At 37.8% G+C, this 21,222-nt stretch overlaps 3 protein-coding genes and 1 pseudogene across 4 annotated transcripts; 1 reads left to right on the top strand and 3 right to left on the bottom strand.

The window, feature by feature from the left end:
• Window positions 1-1,944: 1,944 nt before the first annotated feature.
• LOC103439773 (cytochrome P450 89A2-like) lies at window positions 1,945-3,745 on the bottom strand (annotated as a pseudogene).
• Window positions 3,746-4,272: 527 nt separating this feature from the next.
• LOC103439774 (cleavage and polyadenylation specificity factor subunit 2) lies at window positions 4,273-9,199 on the bottom strand. 2 transcript variants are annotated; one of them, XM_008378386.4, is made up of 18 exons: window positions 8,873-9,199; window positions 8,618-8,786; window positions 8,410-8,506; window positions 8,176-8,302; window positions 7,943-8,058; window positions 7,683-7,777; window positions 7,425-7,576; window positions 7,255-7,312; window positions 7,064-7,171; window positions 6,690-6,942; window positions 6,349-6,533; window positions 5,819-5,911; window positions 5,629-5,727; window positions 5,362-5,493; window positions 5,227-5,271; window positions 4,972-5,139; window positions 4,730-4,804; window positions 4,273-4,598 (listed from the first exon to the last, which is right to left on the bottom strand). In XM_008378386.4, exons 1-18 carry the CDS (start codon window positions 9,019-9,021, stop codon window positions 4,497-4,499), a joined length of 2,223 nt encoding a protein of 740 aa, XP_008376608.3. In that variant the 5' UTR covers window positions 9,022-9,199; the 3' UTR covers window positions 4,273-4,496. The 2 variants fall into 2 exon arrangements, with proteins under 2 accessions (XP_008376608.3, XP_070681581.1); XM_070825480.1 differs by having other exon boundaries at window positions 6,349-6,530.
• Window positions 9,200-9,746: 547 nt separating this feature from the next.
• On the bottom strand, window positions 9,747-12,839 carry LOC103439775 (signal peptide peptidase-like 1). The gene is made up of 4 exons (XM_070825479.1): window positions 12,686-12,839; window positions 11,061-11,995; window positions 10,405-10,605; window positions 9,747-10,142 (listed from the first exon to the last, which is right to left on the bottom strand). The coding sequence occupies exons 2-4, from the start codon at window positions 11,853-11,855 to the stop codon at window positions 10,026-10,028; spliced, it is 1,113 nt and encodes a 370-aa protein (XP_070681580.1). The 5' UTR covers window positions 11,856-11,995; window positions 12,686-12,839; the 3' UTR covers window positions 9,747-10,025.
• A 1,852-nt stretch (window positions 12,840-14,691) lies between these two features.
• LOC103439776 (pectin acetylesterase 9) lies at window positions 14,692-21,221 on the top strand. Its single transcript, XM_008378391.4, has 13 exons — window positions 14,692-15,037; window positions 15,125-15,207; window positions 16,549-16,678; window positions 18,897-18,976; window positions 19,138-19,224; window positions 19,316-19,440; window positions 19,533-19,593; window positions 19,676-19,732; window positions 19,836-19,913; window positions 20,041-20,146; window positions 20,252-20,400; window positions 20,734-20,844; window positions 21,039-21,221. The coding sequence occupies exons 1-13, from the start codon at window positions 14,905-14,907 to the stop codon at window positions 21,063-21,065; spliced, it is 1,227 nt and encodes a 408-aa protein (XP_008376613.1). The 5' UTR covers window positions 14,692-14,904; the 3' UTR covers window positions 21,066-21,221.
• Window position 21,222: the final 1 nt, after the last annotated feature.

The following is a 21,222-nucleotide window of genomic DNA, read 5'->3' as shown; positions in this document are numbered from 1 at the left end:
TTAAAAAAAAATATGAAACAAATTTTGTGAAATAGAAGTTATAGGAAAAAAATGGAATTTAAAAAAAATATATGAAACAAATTTTGTGAAATAGAAGTTATAGGAAAAAAATAGAATTTAAAAAAAATATATGAAACAAATTTTGTGAAATAGAAGTTATAGGAAAAAAATGGAATTTAAAAAAAATATGAAATAAATTTTGTAAAATAGAAGTTTTAGATAAAAATAGAAGTTATATGAAAAAGCGTAGGTCTCACCTAACATTTTTTTTAATTGTTATTCAATGAGGTTGTTCCACCTAACATTTTAATTAATACAGCGTAGGTCTCATCTAGGTGTATAAGCGTTAAGTTCCAACCCGCTACTAAACTAGCGTAAAACATACCTTAATTAAGACCACCCAATATTAAAATTATAGATCCACTAATGTGTATTTAGTGTTACTCTTCGTTGAATGAACATTGAATCATATAATTATTATTGTTCAAGAGTTATTCAGTGTTGGTTGGTGTATGAAGTTTAATTATGTGGACGGGATGGAAGAGAAATGTTTAAATTAAAAATAAATAAAAATAATTAAAAAAAAAACCCAACGACTAGGTGACTCAGCTAGCCGTTATATTCAAAAAAAATTCAAACTATTAGTGTCGATTATAACCGACACTAATAGTAAATAATAAAAAAAATTCCTATGAATACCTATTACTATCGTTTATAACCGATAGTATTAAAAAATTATTCTTTAATGTTATCGGTTATAACCGACAACAATAGGATAACTATTAAAAAAAAATAGCCAACCCAGGGCTGGTTGGCTGGCCGAAAGCAGCCAGCCCTTTGGCCCTTTGAAATTCCGTGGGGCCTTCCCAGATTCCCAAGCCCTCTGGCCTAGCCCTCGGTTGGAGACAATTTTAGGGCTATTTTCGACCCTCTGACCCTTTGGACCCTTCGGTTGGAAATTGCCTTAATGGACTTGACGAGGGAGGTATTTTTGTTTTGTTTTTGTTTAGTTTTGGACTTATTTACTTTATTTTTCTATTTTTGAGAAAAATAATTAAATTTGGATTTTGACCGTTACCCTTTTCCGTTCAAAAAGTGAAATAATACATAAAAAGTATATTTGATGTATATAATTGTGAAATATTGTCTTGGGCTAATTAAAAACATAATGGTGTTTCAAAATGCGGAGTTTAGCGTTTATACTTGTAAAGATGATAGAGGCGACAATGGTGATAATAGAGATAGTGGTGGTGTTGGCGGCAAAGGCGGCAATGAGCATGGTGGTGGAGGTAGCAGTGAGAATGCTAAGAATCAGATGAGCAATGGTGATTGCCTCTTCCTCCTTTTTTTTGTCGGTGGTTGCCTCTCAAATTATCTTATTTTTCGCTAATGGTAATCGTTTGAATATGCGGTGATAATTTTCAGTGGTTACCTACTGAAAAATCTTTAGTACATTATGTTCTAATTCATTGAACACTTAGCAAATTTAGATTCATTTGCGTGATTTCTATGAAAAAAGTCTAAAAAAAAACACTCTTGGCATCTTGAAGAGTACAAAAAAAAAAAAAAAACGGTATGATTCTCCATTTGTTATCAAAATAGTTTTCTTCGCCAAATCTAATTAGATCATTTGAAGTTGTATAGTATAAAGAGTAAAAAGAGTAAGAGATTTGAGGAGTAACTAGCAAAGTAGCAAATACGGCTCACTGAAATCAACACAAGTCAACCAAAAATTCAAAAATTTTAGATTACACTGTTGAATTTAACGACTGAACATGGTTTGAAATGTTGAAGAAAAGCGGACTTGCGCAGAAAACCAGATAATATTTTAGCGCAGGAAAAACAACTTCATACAACAAACAAACTACAACTTGAATACAAAAGCATAAAACAAACCGAGAAAATAGGAGCAACCATTTTCAATACTTCTAAAAAGACTTCCTATACAATAAACAACTCATAATATATTAAAATATAAATAAATAACTCTTAACGAGTAATTTTACACTTACTACATTTATCATATCACATTTGTACTACTTCTCTAATGAGAGATTCACTGTCACAGACACAGCTCGACACACTAAATGTGTTGGAATATTCTCACACTTGGTTGCCTCTTGAGATTAAGTGGGCTTGCAATGGATTCTTCATCACTACAGTAAACTCCTCTTTCTCTGAGAGGTCCACGTCATCTCCCTCCACAGCTCTCCACTCAAATTTCCAAACCAAATTGGCCACAAAATACTCCAGATGCAGCACCGCCAATCCCAACCCTGGACAGATCCTCCTCCCCACCCCAAACGGCATCATCCTGATCTCCCTGCTCCCCGTCAAGTCGAACCCTTCATCTCCGCCCAAGAACCTCTCCGGCTTGAACGCCATGGGGTCCTCCCACACTTGCGGGTCCCAACCTATATCCGCCACCATGACGTTAACACTCCCGTTCTTGGGCACCAAGTGTCCGTCTAAAACCACGTCGTGCGTCACCGCGTGCGCCAGCACAAAGTGCGCCGGCGGGTGGCGCCGCAGGCCCTCCAAGATCACGGCTTTCAGATACGGCAGCTTCCGCAGGACCTCCTCACTCACCTCCTCCTCTGTTTCTCCCGTAACCTCTTTAATCTCCGCAAAGAGCTTCTCCTGAACTTCTGGGTACTTCACTACGTTGGCCATGATCCACTGCAGGCGGTGGAAGTCGTGTCGGTGCCAGCGTTGAGAAACTCCGAGCAGAGGTTGACAATTTCGTCCTCCGAAAGCTTCCGCTTTTCGTTGCCGTCGGGGAGCTGGAGGTCTAGCAGCGTATCAGTATACGACAACACAAATTCATCGTCTTTGTCGGCGTCGTTGATGCTTCTGGCCAGCCTGTCGTTCTTTGATTTCTGTCGTGCCCGAATCAGAGGGACGATCACTTCTCTTTGTTCCTCGAGGATCTTGAAGAATTCCCGCCACCGGTTTTTGAGGAGAATCTTCGTCAATTTCGGTTTGAAATTAAGGATTTTGAACCGCTCGATACTAAAAAGTCGTTGGCGCTCCACGCGCTCGATTTCGTTGACTTGCTCTTCGTTTAATTTGTCTCCGAAGCACATCAGAACCAGGAGGCAGAACATGGCGTATTGGAAATGCTCGACCACCCTGACGCCGCCGCCTTCGGTCTGGGACTGAGACTTGGTTTTGAGGCGATTGACGAGGATGTCGAGAACCCATTTGCGGGCGTTGCCGTAGGATTTGACGCGGGAAGGGTGGAGGATTTCGGAGGTGAGGTTGCGGCGGAGGAGGCGCCAAATGGGACCGTAGACGGCGGAGCTGATGTTGTGTTGGTTGCTGCTCATGTACTTGTTGGTGGCCAAGGCCGGTGGGCGGTCAGCGAATACGGCGCTGTTCTGGATGAGGGCCTGGTGGGCGAGTGAGCGGTCGGAGATGAAGACGACGGGTCCGGAGCCGATGTGGAGGGAGATGATGGGCCCGTATTGGACCTGGAGGTTGCGGATGAGTTGCTTGAGCTCCGAGACGGGTTTCCGGAGCCACAAGAAGCTGCCTATGATGGGGATGGAGCGGGGGCCGGGAGGGAGCTTGGGTTTGGAGATGGAAGTGGGTAGGAATAGAGAAAGAAGGGGTTTGAGGAGGAAGCAGACGCAGAGGCCTATGGGGACGAGGAACCAGGTTTCCATGGTGAAAAATAAGCAATGAGACTAAGGGTAAATGCTTTTGCTTAATACCTTCTTAATTTTCCATAAATATATAAAGAGATGAATACAACTTTTTTTTTATTCTTTATTTATTTTAACAAACGATGTAGACAGGAGAAGTGGACTAAGTCCCATAATGCATTAGAAATAATATGGTTCAAAGCGATAATCAAGCATAAGACCTCATACTTAAACTATAGTACTAAGAGATAGGGATGAATAAAACTTGGTAAGCAAGAAAAATCTGATGTTGGGTTTTCAAAATTTTGGAGTGTTGTATTTACTGGTGTTTGCTAGAGTACAAATACAAATAGTTGAATTGGTCGGGCAAGGGATCAAAAAGCCAATCACACATTGCAACGTTTAAAGGCCAAAATGCATAAAATTGTAATTTACCTATTGTGTTTGTCGCATTGTCTCAACTCAATCACTTGTTGCAATATGAAAAAGTTAAAATGTGAGACTGATTCGATTGGGATGTTTTGTTGTCTTACGTATGTCTTGCCGTCTTGGTACTAACTGAAGTTAACACGCTTGGACTAGGCATAGGAGGCAAGGCAAGTGGGTCTCTAACTCACCAAACATGTTTTGTTTCCTTAATTCATGCTAACTTGTATTGACAAAAAATAAAGAGGAACTGCCGATGTGTTTCGAAAGATTTCCATCAAGCATGAACACAATGACAACTGCAGCGGAAAACACGTCCCGCATTTAAATTAAAACTCTACCGTGTTCCCTGAAATCCCTGGAAATTAACATCTCGTTTAAATTACAGTTCGTCAAGAAGCGTTACAGATTATGCATCTCTACTTAAAGCAAATAAAATTGTGAGTAGAGATACTCCCGAATCTTGTAATAATCCTCACATAAGGGGCCTTCGATCACAATTTGTTGGGTGCCGGAACCACCACCCTACGAAAGAAAAAAATATTATAAATACGCCAGTCAGACTTTCCATCTGCAAAACCAGAACTCTAGCTATGGACCTCTTAGTACTGAAAATTTGGGTGCTAATACTATTTGCATATCTGTATATGACCAACCTTATGGCTTGCATCCCCAACTTTGCGTAGTGTCACATATTCACCGCATCTCAGCACGCCACCAGCAAATTCAGCCTGTCAAGGTCATCAGATCAAGATGGTGGTAAATATAATAGTTCCCTAGAGCTTAACCCTATCTCTGGTCTTCAAAACATGAAGTTGAGAACTTGAGATAACTTCACATAACGAATTTTGGGGGCGAAACAAAGTCCAACAAGTTAAGCAATGAACAGAAATGGTACCTGAACACCTTTGTCGGAAAGAAATTGCTTGAAATTAGCCATTTTTAAGTCACCAACAAGGACAGATTCATGTGGTGGAGGTGGGTTTGAGAGGGGTTGTAAAGATAGCATATCATTTTCTGTCTTTCCTGCCTCAGAGTCAACCCATGCTATTTCGTAATCTCCAACCTGTGTTTGCAATTACATCAGAATGGTGAGGACGATATGATTATGATATAGACAACATAAGGTGCATCTTGACGCTCTCAAGCCTACCTTTTTAAAGAGCACGTTACTCATTAACTTCTCAGACAATTGCACCTGCATTCACATAATGTGAAAATAACTTAATTAGGACTTCTGAGCCACAGATCAACTAATAAATAGATTAGTTTTCTTCTAAGGTTTTACCTTATAAGCGCATAAATCAGAAGTAACATCAATTGTTTCTTCAATTTGAGGAGCATAAACATGCGGACAAACGTGTTTCAAGCAGTGTTGCTTCAAATGTTCCGTGGCCTCAGCTGTTCCATGAACCAAAACCTCCAGGAAAAAAAAAAAATATTATACCATAAGGTTGGTTTTATTAAGTGAAAAAACACTTCTCGGGCCAACCTGAAAGACTGACCATGAGTGCATTTCAAGAGCTGATTAAATAGATTCAATTAGTAAACTTACAAGTTTTAGAGGAGCCATATGGGAAAGAATTGATTTGATGGATCTTGCATCGGAACGGCCCTCAAAGTCCATATAAATCAATGAACACTTCACTTGAACCTGAATTAGAGAATAAACCAGAATAGAACTTAGTTTCAGTTGACGTCAAGATTGAAAAAACTATAAATTAATTTAGCAGACTTCTACTTACGGTCAATTCAGTCGATACAACTTTTGAAGGCCTCGTGTCAAGTATCAAACTAGCAGAGCCTTCATCAAGTTTTCCATCCATATCACCACCAACCTGAGGCAGATAAAATGTTAATATAGTGAAGCATAATGGCATGTACAAATCTCTGTTTAAAAAGATGGCAACAATTTTACGTAGTGGACCAGAGACAAGTTCCTTTCAGAGAGAAAAAAAATTTGATGGCAAGCAAATATAGCTAACATGCCCGGGAAAATCACGGAGATCCCACTACTAGTCTTATAGACACATCAAGAATCTGACTACGATGGGGAATGCTAAACAATATGCCTCGTCCAACTTTTAACTCTTGATAAGGATGGTTTCCAGAGGACCTTATGTCAACCTTCCAACATCACCTAAGATATGAGACCATTCTTATACACATTTTATCCCCCCATACCGAGTCAGAATCTAAGTAGCTCAGACTTAAAAGAATAATAATTAAACTTGGAAGAAACCAATGAACATGATGATTCACAATCAAAACTTACATGCATAGCTCCATGGTCCATGTCTTCATCCTTTATGACATAATCATCCGGATTTATAACTTCACCAAAGTCATCCCACTCGGTACTATTCTCATAGAAGGGAAACATAGGGGCAACACTGGTAGAAGGAGGAGTAAATCCATCTATTAAAATGTCCCGGTATCCACTGCCTTGTGGACCTGCTGCTGCAACAAATTATCACAAAAGCTTCTCAGAAGAAAAGAACTTGCATGGAAAGCTTCACTACAAGGTCAAAAGAATTAGTAAATGCTTGACCTCATTCAAATAGGACATGCCCATCTAAAGAAAGTTTCTCAAACAGAAAATGTTTTCAAACCTACCATCCGGCAAAGAATGTGTATTACTAGCATCAATGATCATTGGATCACTCGTGTTGACATCAGCCCCATGAGAAGCTTTTGATTCCTCCTCTTTTACAAGACTAGCCTTTAGAGCTTCTTCCTTTCTTATTCTGTTCTGCTCTTCTTCATAAGCAATTAGCTCCTCACCAACCAAAGGGACCCTTTTGGATATGGTAACCTTAACAGCTTTTGGAGGCGGATCTGCCTGAAGCATGCGAGCTAAACTTCCAAACTACATAAGCAGCTTAAGGTCTCAACATATGGTGCCAATTAATGCAACAAAAAAATATATAGAATGATAATCATAACATTTAACACCTGAAAATGATAGTTATGTCAAGGACCTAGGATACCTGGGCTCGTTCTGTAAAAAGGACAAGATTCTTGGGGTCATTTGCCCATTCTACAAATATATCGTGAGAGAAACCAGCTTCTAAACTGGCCATGGATGCTAAAACAACCTGTATTGGACAAATGTGTCAAAGTCATTCAAACTAGTAGGCAAAATAAAAATAAAATACTCCAAAATGTATATATTGTAAACCTTGGGACCGTCAGGAGCATCGTCAAGTTCACTCTTGCTAACTAGAAGTCTGATTCGCCTGCAAATGTTTGCAAACATAGATAGTAAATCGTTCAGAAACAGTAATATTGTACTTAGTGGCTCAAAATTTCAAATAGTCATGAGTAACACACATAAAAAACACCACTTACTTCAAATTAAAAACATTCTCACGTGTTTTCTCAAAGGACTTTGCTATCGCATCACTCATCCACTCAAGGAAACTTTTTACGTAATCGATTGTGCTAGACGCAACGTATGTTAGAAAGAAGATGGGATAGTTCAAATTTTCCTCTGTCCAACACTGCAATTGATGGGAAGAACCAATATCAATAAATGCAACATACTTGACAAGATAAAATTGTTGCATTGTTGTAGTAAGGATAGAAAACAGTACTCATCTCCCCTACCGATTCCAATATCTGGACAAGTTCCATAACCCGGCCGGCAGTATCAACAGGTAATAGCACATTTCCATCAGATCGTAGAGTCTTCTTTATAGCATCTGAATAATAGCCAGAATAAAAAATTGAGACACGGAATAAAAGAACCTCATTCATTTACATGTACAGATAGTTGTTTGTTCCATACATGTTCTGCAACAGAAAAACCGAAACAATGAAGAGAAACAAACATTTCAATTCCTGGTTCATAAGAATACTTAAGATACCTGTAAATTCCTTGTCCTTTTGGCGTCTATAAGGCTGATTGTTCAAAGCATTATAGGCATCTGTTATCAGAACAGCAGGGCGTACGAAGGCTGATTGATTAATTCCGTTCAAATGCCTGAAGAAAAACACAGCAGTAAGCAGTTCAAACCATCATTCTTTATTCCAAAACATCATCTACACATAAAAATAACCAAATTTCCACTCAGAGTTAAAAAAGAGAGTGAAGAATTACTTCTCTTTTCGATGGTTGAAGTCCACAGCATATATAACATCCTCCCCATCCTTTGTTATCTTCCAGACGGTACCGCCCAAGAGATGCCCAGACACATGGGGTGAAATCACAATTCCCTCTCCTTTGCCTACAAACTGAATACATTAATACATTCGTATTCACTCCACCATTACTTTTATTAGTTTATATTATTTATGAATAATGCATAATAATAATTAGGGTTTATTGGCATACCAGAAAGATGGTGATTTTGAGCATAGGTTAATCTGGTGAAATTTTGGAATGCAGAATCAATGTCATCCAGTGTAAAAAGGTCAAAGTCTGATACTTGCTGCAAAATTAAACAAAAATTAAATCAAAATTAACCAAAATTAGAAAACCAAATGCATACAATCTGTAAATTAGCATAAAATTATGATTTGTGGATTGATTGTGGAGCTACCTTGCGAGAGAGGAACTGATCATACATAGTGAGGAGACCTAATCTGTAAACCGGCTCGGTGGAGAAGACGGGCGCAGAGAGGCCGAGCTGCTTCATGGCGTACGGAAGCGCGCCGAGGTGAAGTGTATCTGGATGCGACAACAACACTGCATCCACCGTCGAAGCTACCCTGCACCACCACAATTCCACCATTGAAGCTCCGAATAGAATGCAAGTAAGAGATTGAATTGAAGAGGAAGAGAGAGAGAGAGAGACCTGGAGAGGGGTTGAAGGAGGGAGGGGTCGAAGTGGTCGTTCCAGCCGCAGTCGATGAGGAGGTTGAAGCCGTCGATTGAGACCAAATACGACAGCGGGTTCTCGTTGTAGACGCCGCACAACGGCGTTACCTGAACTGAAGTTCCCATTCGAATTCTTCTGAGTCTTCTCTCTTAATCTCTCTGCAACTCCGTAGACTGAAAGAAGTAAAGGAGGGGATGGGAAAGCAGTCGACGACGGCGCCGTTTCTCATCACTCCAATAAAACACGAGATGTGGTTTCGCAAACCAAATGAACTTTTTTTTTTTTTTTTTTTGAAAAAAAAAACACTGATTAAGAATGAAATTCATATTTAAATGGTACATTTTGGAACGATTCTTGATGCTGGTGAATCACATGGTGGGCAGAAAAATACTGAAATTTCTCTGTGAGTCTTTTCAGCCCCTAAAAGAGTAGATTGCTGTAACGAAACTACCAGTTAGTCTCATTTTTAATAAAAATGTACCTTACGTTAGGCCAATTGATCAAGACAATAGACCAACCCTTTGAACTAGAGTGGGGCCGTTTTTGTTATGGTGAGTATCACCGCTATATTAAGTTATTAACTATTGCCAAAGAAATTCAAAATTTTGAGATTTATATGCCGTATAAAGATTAAATCACTCATCCTGCGGTAATCAACGCGGTGGTCATGCTCACCATCACTTAAGCACAGCGAGTACCCTTGTAATAACGCTTTGCCTGTCCTAACGTCATGTTTTAATTCTTTTGCGGTTTCTAGTTCTGTTGAAGTGTGTTTTTCTCCCTATGTTGTCTGTTGTTCTGTTTAAGCTGTCTTCTCATTTCTCTCCCTTTCAGACATCTGCTTGATCAGTTTTACCAAGAAAATATATAATCTCTTTATTTCAAAGATGTTTCTGTAATAAGGTATGACGAGATTGACACGTACATTTCATTCATTAGTTGCCAACGAAATTGGATCGGAAATATTTGAAGTATCAGAGAATTCGGAAAATAAACATCGATTGCTAATTCCCTATATCGGTTTTGTTTTTTCAAGTTGGAATAGAGGATTGTCCATTCCAAGGAATGTACAACTTTCATTTTGCTCTGCAGGCAAGCACTGAGGTGGGCGGCCGCACAGATACGCGGATCATACTTCAATCTGATGAGCTTTATCGTTCATGCTTGGCAAGGGTCCGTCCCATAGCTCCGCTAGTTCCTTCCTTATCCAAGAAATGAAAACAATTGGTCCCAGCGTCGAAGGCACCTACATTCACCAATAAAGCAGGAGTATTAAAAGAGATGGTCGAGACTCAAACCGTGCAATCAAATCTTCTATGAGCTAGAAGCTAACGGAAGCTCTTAGTCGTATCAAAAAAGCACCCTCTAATTTTGTCGAGCACCATAGCTTAGTGTTAAATGTACCATTTACAGAATAAACCAGACCATAAAAGCGGCAATATCCATCGACTCTCATGGGAGAACAGCTGATAATACAAATCAACTTTAAAAACAACAAAAGAACTTACCAGATAAAGAAGCGCAGGTTGAGGTGAGTGTGTCAGGATGCCAGCTGCTAAAGCCGTAACCAGGCCAATGGCATATCCAGGAAGGGCATACCAAATATATTTGTGCCCCTTTGAGGAATGCATATCTAACAGATTTACCAAATCCTTGCTCCTTCGATGATCAAAACATAGGACTAATGCCAGTAGCATGGCAGGAATTGCCTGCAATGTGCACAAAAGAAAATATAAATTGCTTGGGGCGAGAGTATCTACTCCGAATAGAATATGCATGAGGATCATGTCAAAATAATACACTAAAGAACAAAGAGAATCTTACGGGCTTGCAATTATGAGAAAGGTAGTCTGAACCAGTTAATTTGTAGACATAGAAAATGAACAGAAAAAAATGAAGACCCAGACAAATCAAGTAATTAACGATTAGTTTAATGACCAGATCAAATATAATCAACATAACTGGAACATTCAAAAAGTATTAACTAGATTTAGGGACTAACCCACAATGCTTATAGCATCATAAATCTTATTCTTAGTCTGGCAAGTTAAACTTTAATTAAAAATATGAATGCAGCACGACATTGATCAGTGCAATAACCGAAAAAAGAAATGCCATCATTAGTTATATTCAGTCGTTACATTGTTGAAAAAGGATGTCATACCATGTCACCGAGACCAAGCATCATGAAGTCTCTGGCACCTCCAGGAATCTCTCCACCAATTAAGTTCCTGGGAAAGACAATCTTCACAGGCAATTCCAACTTCTTCGTTACCATTTGCAGTCCAGGAAGACTCAAACTATTTGCAACAGTATGAACTGGGTTCGAGGCTTGTTGTGTTGCCACTGATACCATGACATTCGCCCCAAAAATTCTCTCAGAGAAGAAAACCCAGAATATGTCATATACAAATAGGCAGACAAGGAGCATTGCACAAATTTTAATATTTGGAAGACGGACATGACTCACAAAGGCAACGCATATGGAAATGCCCAACAAATTGTTCAATATCCAATGTCCAGAAACAAGCCAAGCAGAAACTGTACCGATGCATAACAGCAATAACAGCGCTTGGATTCGCGTAAATGACTTGGAACAACATCTTGACACATATGGATCAGCAAGACCAAATTGTGACTTCAAATAGGCTATATAAGGAGATATGCAGAAAAATAGGGAGGAGACGGAGGCAACGGCTGTGAATACAGTGAGGAGTTGTGAGACGGAAGTGAACAAGTAGAACATCAAAAGCAAGCTTATAGAGCTCATCACCGGTATCATGAGTGCTTGGGACCTATCTAATGTAATTGATGTTTCAGATAAGTCACGATTTTTCTCCATTTCTTTCCCATAATTTAGAGCACGAAATGCAGATCCAAAAGTCACGCCTACTGCAGTTACAACTAGAGTAATAGGTGCAGGCTCCAGCAAATAAAAAAGCTTCCAGAGAGGCTCCATAACTAATCGACCACACAATTTATTATTCTTATCTCAAACTTGATTTCAATGCATATAAAGTAACACAAACGGTCAGAGAAATTGGAACCAAAGTTGCAAGCTTTCTCCGTCTGACACTTGAGCAGAGAAACCTATGCAACCTGCCAAACATCAAGGAGAAAAATGTTAAGAGTTTATTGCCAACTTTTCAAGTTGATTCGATTCCTTATTCAAAATCATATCGAGCACACCATTTTATATCAATAGGTGAAGGAAAAGATTTTTGACAAGGCGATATTCTATACTACTCTAATCTACAATGAGGGGAATTCGAACTTGGGCGTCAGAGGCAGGCCTAACCCACTTCTGCAAAAGATTTAAAAATCTCCAAAACTTGGTTTTGCATCTCTTTCTTACAAAATCCTAACTCAGCCATACTTTGTACCCACAATTGGGCAAGTTAAATTGACTATTTTGGAAATTCCGTTAGGACCCTAATCCAATCTCACACAAAAGTATCAAACTTTAAAATTTTCTTTTCTAATCTCACACAAAAGTATCAATCTTTAACATTTTCCTACCCTTTTCCCTCAATTTTCTCAGCCACCAAACAAAGGGTAAGACTCAAAATGTCAAATTTTCATTTCCCTTCCTACATTTCCCCATCAAACAAACAACCTCTTATCAAAACCCAAAGGAAGAAACAAGCCTGAGTAAATTTACAAAACCAAGTACCAAATTTTGAGAATTCTTAGCAATTTACATACAATTATAGCTAAAGATCTGAGAAAATTAAGCCAATTGGAATTAGAATTTGGAGTTTATAAAAGTGATTTGTTGAAAGGACTAACCTTGGACTTTGAAGGCTTTGAAAAACCTTTGCTTCCTATCTGGTTAAGCAAAGCTGGTCTCTTTTCTCGGAGCTCTATACAATGGGAAACAACTTTTTCTAGTTTTTCATTTTCGCCCCAGAACTTTCACAATGTTTTGAATTTATCCCCAACTATTACATTATCTCTTATTATTTTCTATATGAGTAAATTGTAGTTATAGTTACTTAACTTTAACTCAATTGGAGCAATGATCCCTCAACTAAAAATTCATTACCATTGGTCCCTCAACTCATCAAAACGTACAGCTATGGTCCCTCAACTAAAAATTCATTATCATTGGTTCGTCAATTTTAATTCAACTAGAGAAATGGTTCCTTAATTTTAACCCAATTGTAGCAATAGTCCTTCCAACATAACTTGTTTTGACAAAAAATTTGACGTAGTTGACGAAAATAACCATAATTACACACTTTGATGAGTTGAGAGACCCTAATTATATAAATTATTATTCCAACATAACTTATTTTAACAAAATTTTGAAGAAATTGATGAAAATGATTATAACTACACATTTTGATAAGTTGAGGGACTAATGATAATGAATTTTTAGTTGAGGGACCATTGCTTGAATTTGATTAAAGTTGATAAAACATTGCTACAATTTATTTTTTTCCCTATTTATTTGCATTTAATGATGGAATTTTAATATGGTCATCTTTGGGTTGGGTTTGCTGGGTTACAACTTACAACGGAGAAATTGCTGGATTGGCATATTGGGCCTAATTTGGACTCATGGAATTTTAAAAAATAGTTGTTTATTATATTTATAGGGAACGTTGTCAAACAAAAAATCTTGGATATATGAGTAAATATTCTTAACCATCTGAATTATAAATTTCTTGTAACAAAGTTTGGGAAAAAAAAATGAAGAAATAACTTTCGTATAGTATTTACGGATATAAAAGAAAAACATACATTTTATACAATAAATTTTAAAAAATGAATTTTACAATAATATATATTTTTACTTAGTTTATAACATCGACTATGTTTTAGATAATTGAATTAAAAGCTTTATGTTAGTGCAAATATGTCACATCCTAATTAAAAGCACAACATTAAGGAAAATTAAATGCAAAGATGGAGCATGCAAGTTGCAAATCACATGTCAAGTCTTCATTATTTATGATAACTAAGGCTTGATAGATGATAGATCCATCATCTTAGAAACTTAGATCTAACAACGTTGCAAGTAGCAACCCAAACAAGAGGACATGTGTTCCCAAATTTATCCATTTAAACTTTTTTTTTAATTACTATCATATGAAAGGGGAGAGAATTGGAAACTATTACACTAATTTAGAAGAAGAGGGGGAAGGGAAGAGTTTCAAATCCGAGGCGCATAAGTAAAAACCCAACAACCTGCTATATACTAGGATACTGAACCACATGCATACAACCTAACTTTTTAACTCACAATAAAATATGTCATGTAATCAATAATATCAACATGATTTTCCTTGTGTCATTGAAAAAACGATACATTTCGTTTCATAAAATCCGAGCTTGTGACTTCCGTCAATAGAGTAGGAAGATAGTTTTACTTGGACCAAATAATTAGTAGATGCAAATTATAAAGAACGAGACTCGAACTTGAATCGAATGCAGAAGTAAACTATGATGTAATCAACTTTGACAGCAAATTCTGGCATGCAAGCTTGAAACCACTTATAGCCCCCCAAAATTCAAAGTGGTTAATCACCTAACTTACCTCTAACTAATCCAAATATTAAGACCCCATTTACAACTAACCCACAATCTCACCGTTCTTAATTGGGTTTTGGGTTGCCCATCCACCGTCGAAACCATAATGCATATAACCAATAGGGCCCATCACACAAATAAGTCGGGAGGTTGGGCCCCACAAACCCAATCCAACTTCAGAACTGTGACTCACCAGGGCCACCACCACCCACCATCCTCCTCCATCGGCTTATAAAACCCACCACCTCCACGGCTCCACCATTAACACGACAAACACCTCCATCTCCTTCAAGCCTCGATTTTCTTCTCTCTTTTTGGTAACAAATCTGCACGATTTAATTTATCATTAAATCAAGCATAATTTTAGCCGCACGAGAAAGCTACAAGAGTACGTAGTCATTGCATATACAGTGGGTTTCACGTATGGCTGTGAAAGATCGACGTTAGAGAAGAGAAAGCGTATAAAGGCGACGATGATGTATGTCAATGCAGTCCTGGTCGCCGTAACGACAGCTCTGTTGGCGTGCGCTCCTCGGTGCATTTACGCCGAGGAGCGGCTCACGGTGAACATGACCATTGTCCGACGCGGTTCAGCTCTCGGAGCTTGTAAGTTTCTTCTCATTAACTCAACAACTTGTAATTATGTAATAAAAGAAAGATTAAAGATGTTTTTCTGTTTGTTTATTTATTTAGTTTGCTTGGATGGGAGTTTGCCTGCGTATCATCTGCACAGAGGATTCGGGGCCGGAGCAAGAAACTGGCTTTTGCAGTTTGAGGTAATGCTCTTTTTTTTTTTTTGCTTTTTTATAATTATTTTGAAAATATAAAAGCCTGTCCGCGAGGCAAAAGTGCTTTCTTTTTCTTTTTTTTTTTGTGTACTTGTTGTTGTTAGTTAATTATATTGCGCACATATCGACGTATATTGAAACAAAATGATTATTGATATAGAGATAATTTATTGAGTATTATCGACGTAACTTATCGAAATATGTTTAACATGCATTACATCAAACACTTGGTAATGAAAAAGGAACTCGTAACAAATATTTGGAAGGTCATTGGAAGACATTTACATGTATATTTCTAAACTCTGGGTAGTTTGGTTGTATTCGGATCACCTTATCCCAATGACCATCCGCCCCTAATCTCGAGTCAATACTTTGTAATGGTTAGCGTCTAGTGATATTTAAAGTTAATACGTTTAGTAATCGAATTGAAATAATGCTACAGTAATTGAGAGTTAAAGTCTATTTATTGCATAGATGCATTTTAGAAATTGTCACTATAATATCATCTCAAGCAAATAACACACCGTGGTTAGCATCTAGTAATATTTAAAGTTAATAAATATAATTAAGAGTAATCGACTTGAAATACTGTTACACTACGTCGCAAAGTAAGTAGTTACTTTTAAATCAATGGACTTTTGTTGACAAGTCGTGACTCACCAGAGCCACCCGTGACCTCCACTTGTGCTTGGACTTCCGATTGCGAGTACAATTGGGAAACCAAACCAATACGACACCGTTGTTTGTTACTTTGTCTTGTGTCTTGTGCGCGTTACTATATACAAATTTGCATTATTGCCGTGGGCGGCTTCAGCCCAGCCGCACGGCTGTCGTGGCATCATCTAATTGGCTGACAGCAACAATAGATTTTGTCCGGTTTGCCAATTAGGGAACAGATCGCAGTCATGATTTATTTTTTTATTTATGAAAATCTAATACAAAATTAAAGTTATTGAGTTGAGATTAGTAATTAATTAATTAAGAGTGTATTCAATTCGAATCTTTCTTCTGCAATACTGATTATAAAGTGCGTCGGAAATACGGCTCAATATATCTAATGTAATTTTTTTTTAATTTTTTTAATTATTTGTATTATTACACTTAATGTATCGGACGTATTCCTGAAATCTCTCTTCGTTCGGGCCTCTACTTTGTGACATTTGTGTTCGCTTGTGAACTACGCAATGTTGATCAATTTTAAACCAGTTAGGTAAGTTGGTGTGTGGGGTTCCAATTCCAAAGGGGAAACTTTATGATCAAGCTTTAAGTTTTGCATTCGTAATCATAAATCATGATGTTAAATCATAGCCGTTTGATGAATTGAATCAGGGTGGAGGGTGGTGCAATGATGTAAAATCATGCTCTGATAGAGCCAGCACGCGAAGAGGATCAACACGTTATATGACCAAGTGGGAGGTCTTTTCTGGAATCCTCAGCAATAATGCATCTCTTAATCCAGGTAATTAAATCATCTGCAATGCGTAGTCATTTATTTAACTTGACAAAAACTTCGGTATAAATGTCTGATCACAAAGGACGCATTTCACGAAAGCGTAAGACTTTTATATTTTAGTTTCACTCTACTACTCGTTAGTCTTACTCAGTGTGAAATTGTCATAATAACACAACTCTACTTAAGTTTCTCTCAATTTAACTCATATATAGTGATCTCACGTAAACACTTAATACGAGAGATGTCATAGTCAAAGCATTGAGATCCACTTCAGATCTCTGTGTTCGAAGCCTGCATATTGAAAAATTCGGATCACTCAATCATGTGACCCCCATTAGTCATCTTACTGGTCCACTTTACAAAAACTCGAACGTTCCGAATATCTCTCTCTTGAACAATCTGAATCTCTTAACTTTGCAGACTCTGAACACAAATATCCAAAGTAAATCTCATTCTATAGTCACACAACCTTGTCGAAATTTTCTTCTATTTACTCATACGAGTCAATCTTGTGGTCCATATATGCCATCACATTTTCGCATGCTTTAGCCCATACTTTGCTTTCATAATTTAGGTCTATACGTTTTGACATACAGCTAAGAGAGATTTGTTTCTCTGCATTTAATGATTTCATAATTTACGACTAATTCCGAATGCTGTTGAATTACTTAGATCTTTAATCATCAGAAAAGAAAAATTAGCACTTTTGTTAATCATGCATTTGAGGAATGTGGGTCTTGTGATCAGTGGGAAGTTGTACACGGCGGACAGTCCATGTTTCCTTTGCATTTTCTGTTGTCCCTTCACGTGAAAAAGTATAGATGACAGCTATTTTCTCAGTGGGAGCTTCATCTAGCTGACCATCCTTCCAGGGCCAGGCTTTCCTGTTTTGTCATTTTTTCTTGCTGTTGGTCGTCCAGTTGAAAGTTCTGAATCTACTTGGGTAGGCAAAACTACAGTAACTCAAAGATGTAGACCTCTTACTCCAGTCCTTGATGGCATGGTTTCATCCACTTAATCTATCTGAACTTCCAATACATTGAATTTGCAATTTGTAGCATTGTATACGTTGTTGACTCGTTATCTGACAGCTTTAGTTTTTAGGATTAGTAGTTGTGTGCCTTCTTTGAGTGGGGTATTGAGTTTGATTATCGTTCTTTATTTCTTTGGTGGTCTCAATGTTTTAAAAAGCAAAAGTGAAGCCAAGGCGTTTCACGGATAAGCCCGCCTAGGCGATAGCCTCACAACCTAAAATTATTAATATATAGTCTAGTTGAAGGGTATGTCATATAGTCCAGTTGAACTTGGAGGTATGTCATATAGTATAGTTGAACTTGAACTTGGTGGGTATGTCATATAGGCTAGTTGAACTTGAACTTGGGCAGTTTTTTTTAGGGGAAAAAAAAAGCCCAATCGAACTCCTTAGGTGCACCTCAACCGCCTATGCGCACCTCGATCATGTCTAGGCGAGCTTAGGCCTACTCATGTTGGGTAGAGGCATTTTCATCACTGGCCCACCTCCAAAGCCGCCTACGCGCACCTCAAGGCTCGTTTTTTAAAATATTGGTTGGTTTGTATTGTGGTTACATCTATATGATTGTCTCTCTTTTCCTATGGGTTTAACTTATTTCTACATGAGAAAGGTGTAAGCTTGATACATATTGTTGGCCTATTATTTGAAAACTTAAGAGGTCATTTGATAACTATTTCGTTTTCAATTTTTAGTTTTTAGTTTTCACTTTTTTGAAAACTACAAACTGAAATCTTATATCAATTTCAATTTTCATCTTATAGAAAACTGAAAACTGAAAGTGGTTACCAAAAAAGATATTAGGTTTTTAAAACAAAATGGCTATCAAATAACCTCTAAGCTTTGACGAGACTAGTGGTTGTGAGTCTTTTTTGAATGGTGTTGAGTTTGATTCTTCTTTCCTACTTATTTGTTGGTTTGCACGGTGCAATAGTGGGCTAAAAAGCCTAAACCTACATGTTTGTTTCTCTTTCTTATTGGTCTGCATCTACATGCCAAGTGCGGGAGCGAATCTGTAAGCTTGATATGTGAATTATTTGATAGCTCTTATTGGCCAACATAATTTTTTTTAGAGCTCGTTTATAAATGCTTTTAAAATGGTTGAAAATTTTTTTAGTGAAAATCTTGCACTCAATTCGTTTGGGATATTGTTATATTCTTAAATTCAACCGTTATGTTCTAATATTGAACCAGATTTTTACAACTGGAACCGAGTGAAGCTTAGATATTGTGATGGAGCTTCATTTGCTGGAGATGCAGTAGTTAATAACGGGGTATATCTCTCTAAACAAATATTTCCTTCCCACGTTCTTAACCTTCACACTTTTATCAACAATATTTTCATATCAATGTCGCCCCGTAAAATTCAACGTTATATACTTTATTAACTGATCATTTCTTTGCATGTAATGGGCGTGTGAAATGAATGTGACAGACATCGTTGCTCTATTTCAGAGGGCAAAAGATTTGGGAAGCAATCATCCTTGATCTTCTGCCGAAAGGTTTACGACAAGCACGTAAGGTAACGCGGATCAAAGAAATTGCGTAGACATTTTCGATGCGAACTTAGACATTCGAATTCAACTACTCATTGCATTCCATCTGTTTTCTAGGCTTTGCTATCAGGTTGTTCTGCTGGGGGTTTAGCATCGTTTTTGCACTGTAACAGCTTCACTAACTACTTACCAAGCAATACCAGTGTGAAATGCTTGAGTGACGCCGGATTCTTTCTCGATGAGTAAGTTCGTTACGTTCATTTTCCAACTCCAAAGTATATGTCAGTTAATTAATGCGTGTATCTTGAAATTTCGGTGTCATATTTTGTTGCAGACGAGATATAAATTTGAACCACACCATGAGGTATTTCGTAAAAGATCTTGTGACTCTACAGGTAGCATCTTCTAATGCTGAAACAAACCAATTTTTTTATCGATTATATATTTCGGATGTTCTTATAAGTATATGGATGGCAGGGAGTAGAGAAGAATCTGGACGAGAACTGCACGAAGAATTCCATTTATCCGGAGCTGGTAAGATTTTCGTGGCATCCATCACCGAACTCTTAGCCGATTAATGCATGTCATTGGTTTGTAATCACATGTTGTTTTAACATTTGCCTTGCCTTTGATGCAGTGTTTCTTCCCACAGTATGCATTGAAGTTCATCACAACACCTTTCTTCATATTGAACTCCGCCTATGATGTTTACCAGGTATGAACTATTGGGAAGGCGTAAACTTAGCTGCAACGTCCTTCATACCCATTTTCTCCCTGCATCTCTTATCGCGTGATGCACGTAATTAGTCCTTCTCAATCAATAGACCTTGTAATGTCCACAGTTCCATCACATATTGGTGCCGGCCTCAGCAGATCCACACGGACATTGGAGCCGTTGCAAATTGAATCCGGCAGCATGCAACCCTGAACAGTTAAATACATTGCAAGGTTCTTCAATTCTTTCCTTCCAGTTGCATGCTTTTCTTTAACCAACCTGATTATGGAAGCGCGTCATCTGAATCCTCGTTTTTTTTTCCTTTCTTTAATTGTCAGAATACAGGCGCGATATGATCGTTGCGATGGGATTGTTCTACAAATATTCCAGAAGAGGAGGGATTTTCCTCAATTCATGCTTTGCTCATTGCCAAAGTGAGTCTCAGGACACATGGTTTGGTGATGATTCTCCAAGGGTGCATAATAAGGTAATATTGTTAATATTGCTATAGTTTAAGGAAATCCATGTAATTTCATATCTAGGAGGATCATCCTCTTTGTGAGTATCCTCGCCAGATTCCCCAATCACACAGTTCATCATACATCGTGCGATTAAAAATTATTGTAAATTTTTTTATTTAAAATTGAATATAAACAATTCCTAATAAAAATTGGTCGTACGATGTATAATAAACAAATGTGATTGAAGGATTTCCGGGATCCTCACAAAGAGGATCCGGCGAGGATCCTCTCTCATTTCATATGCTAAGAAAGTAAGAAGATTTGGGTAAAGGTTGTGGACTGATAAGGTGTTTTTACAGACAATTGCAGAAGCAGTAGGTGACTGGTACTTCGGCAGAAGAGTAACAAAGGAAATTGACTGTCCATATCCTTGTGACACTACCTGCCATAACCTCATCCCATCAGCTCAGGTATTAAGAGTCTTGTGTGATTTTCGGGGAGGAATTGTAGAGAGATTCTTATATACAATTGGGATATATCTCTTGTTAGTATCTTTCTTCGCGTGATTGGAAAGATACTGACGTGTATATTGCACCCAAGACTTTTCCGTATTTTTTTCTTTTCGTTAATTCCATTGAACTGACCTTAAAAAAAATTATTACAGGCCGCTTTAGAGGATACAAAAAGCTAATAACTAGGTCAACATTTTCAAGGAGAGGCAGGAATACAAGTATAAAAAGTGATACAGCATAGCTTTAGTAGAAAACAGGAAAAAAAAAACAAACAAAAGCATGTATTCTTTTATTTCAATTCGATTTAATTCATCAATAAATTGAAAATTCATTTAT

The sequence above is a fragment of the Malus domestica genome, chromosome 07, assembly GCF_042453785.1.
Source record: "Malus domestica chromosome 07, GDT2T_hap1".
In the NCBI taxonomy this organism is placed as follows: domain Eukaryota; kingdom Viridiplantae; phylum Streptophyta; class Magnoliopsida; order Rosales; family Rosaceae; genus Malus; species Malus domestica.
This window is presented reverse-complemented; position numbering and strand designations above follow the sequence as displayed.

Excerpts from the sequence above, each read along its gene's own strand:
- LOC103439776 (XM_008378391.4), top strand. The coding sequence starts at position 14,905 with ATGATGTATGTCAATGCAGTCCTGGTCGCCGTAACGACAGCTCTGTTG. Across the intron at positions 19,733-19,835 it reads ATTCCATTTATCCGGAGCTG|TGTTTCTTCCCACAGTATGC; the intron begins GTAAGATTTTCG and ends CCTTTGATGCAG. Across the intron at positions 20,845-21,038 it reads ACCTCATCCCATCAGCTCAG|GCCGCTTTAGAGGATACAAA; the intron begins GTATTAAGAGTC and ends AAATTATTACAG.
- LOC103439775 (XM_070825479.1), bottom strand. The coding sequence starts at position 11,855 with ATGGAGCCTCTCTGGAAGCTTTTTTATTTGCTGGAGCCTGCACCTATT. Across the intron at positions 10,606-11,060 it reads TGCTTGGTCTCGGTGACATG|GCAATTCCTGCCATGCTACT; the intron begins GTATGACATCCT and ends TGCACATTGCAG. Across the intron at positions 10,143-10,404 it reads AACCTGCGCTTCTTTATCTG|GTGCCTTCGACGCTGGGACC; the intron begins GTAAGTTCTTTT and ends TGGTGAATGTAG.
- LOC103439774 (XM_008378386.4), bottom strand. The coding sequence starts at position 9,021 with ATGGGAACTTCAGTTCAGGTAACGCCGTTGTGCGGCGTCTACAACGAG. Across the intron at positions 8,059-8,175 it reads TTCAACCATCGAAAAGAGAA|GCATTTGAACGGAATTAATC; the intron begins GTAATTCTTCAC and ends GTTTTTCTTCAG. Across the intron at positions 7,577-7,682 it reads TTGTCCAGATATTGGAATCG|TGTTGGACAGAGGAAAATTT; the intron begins GTAGGGGAGATG and ends CATCAATTGCAG.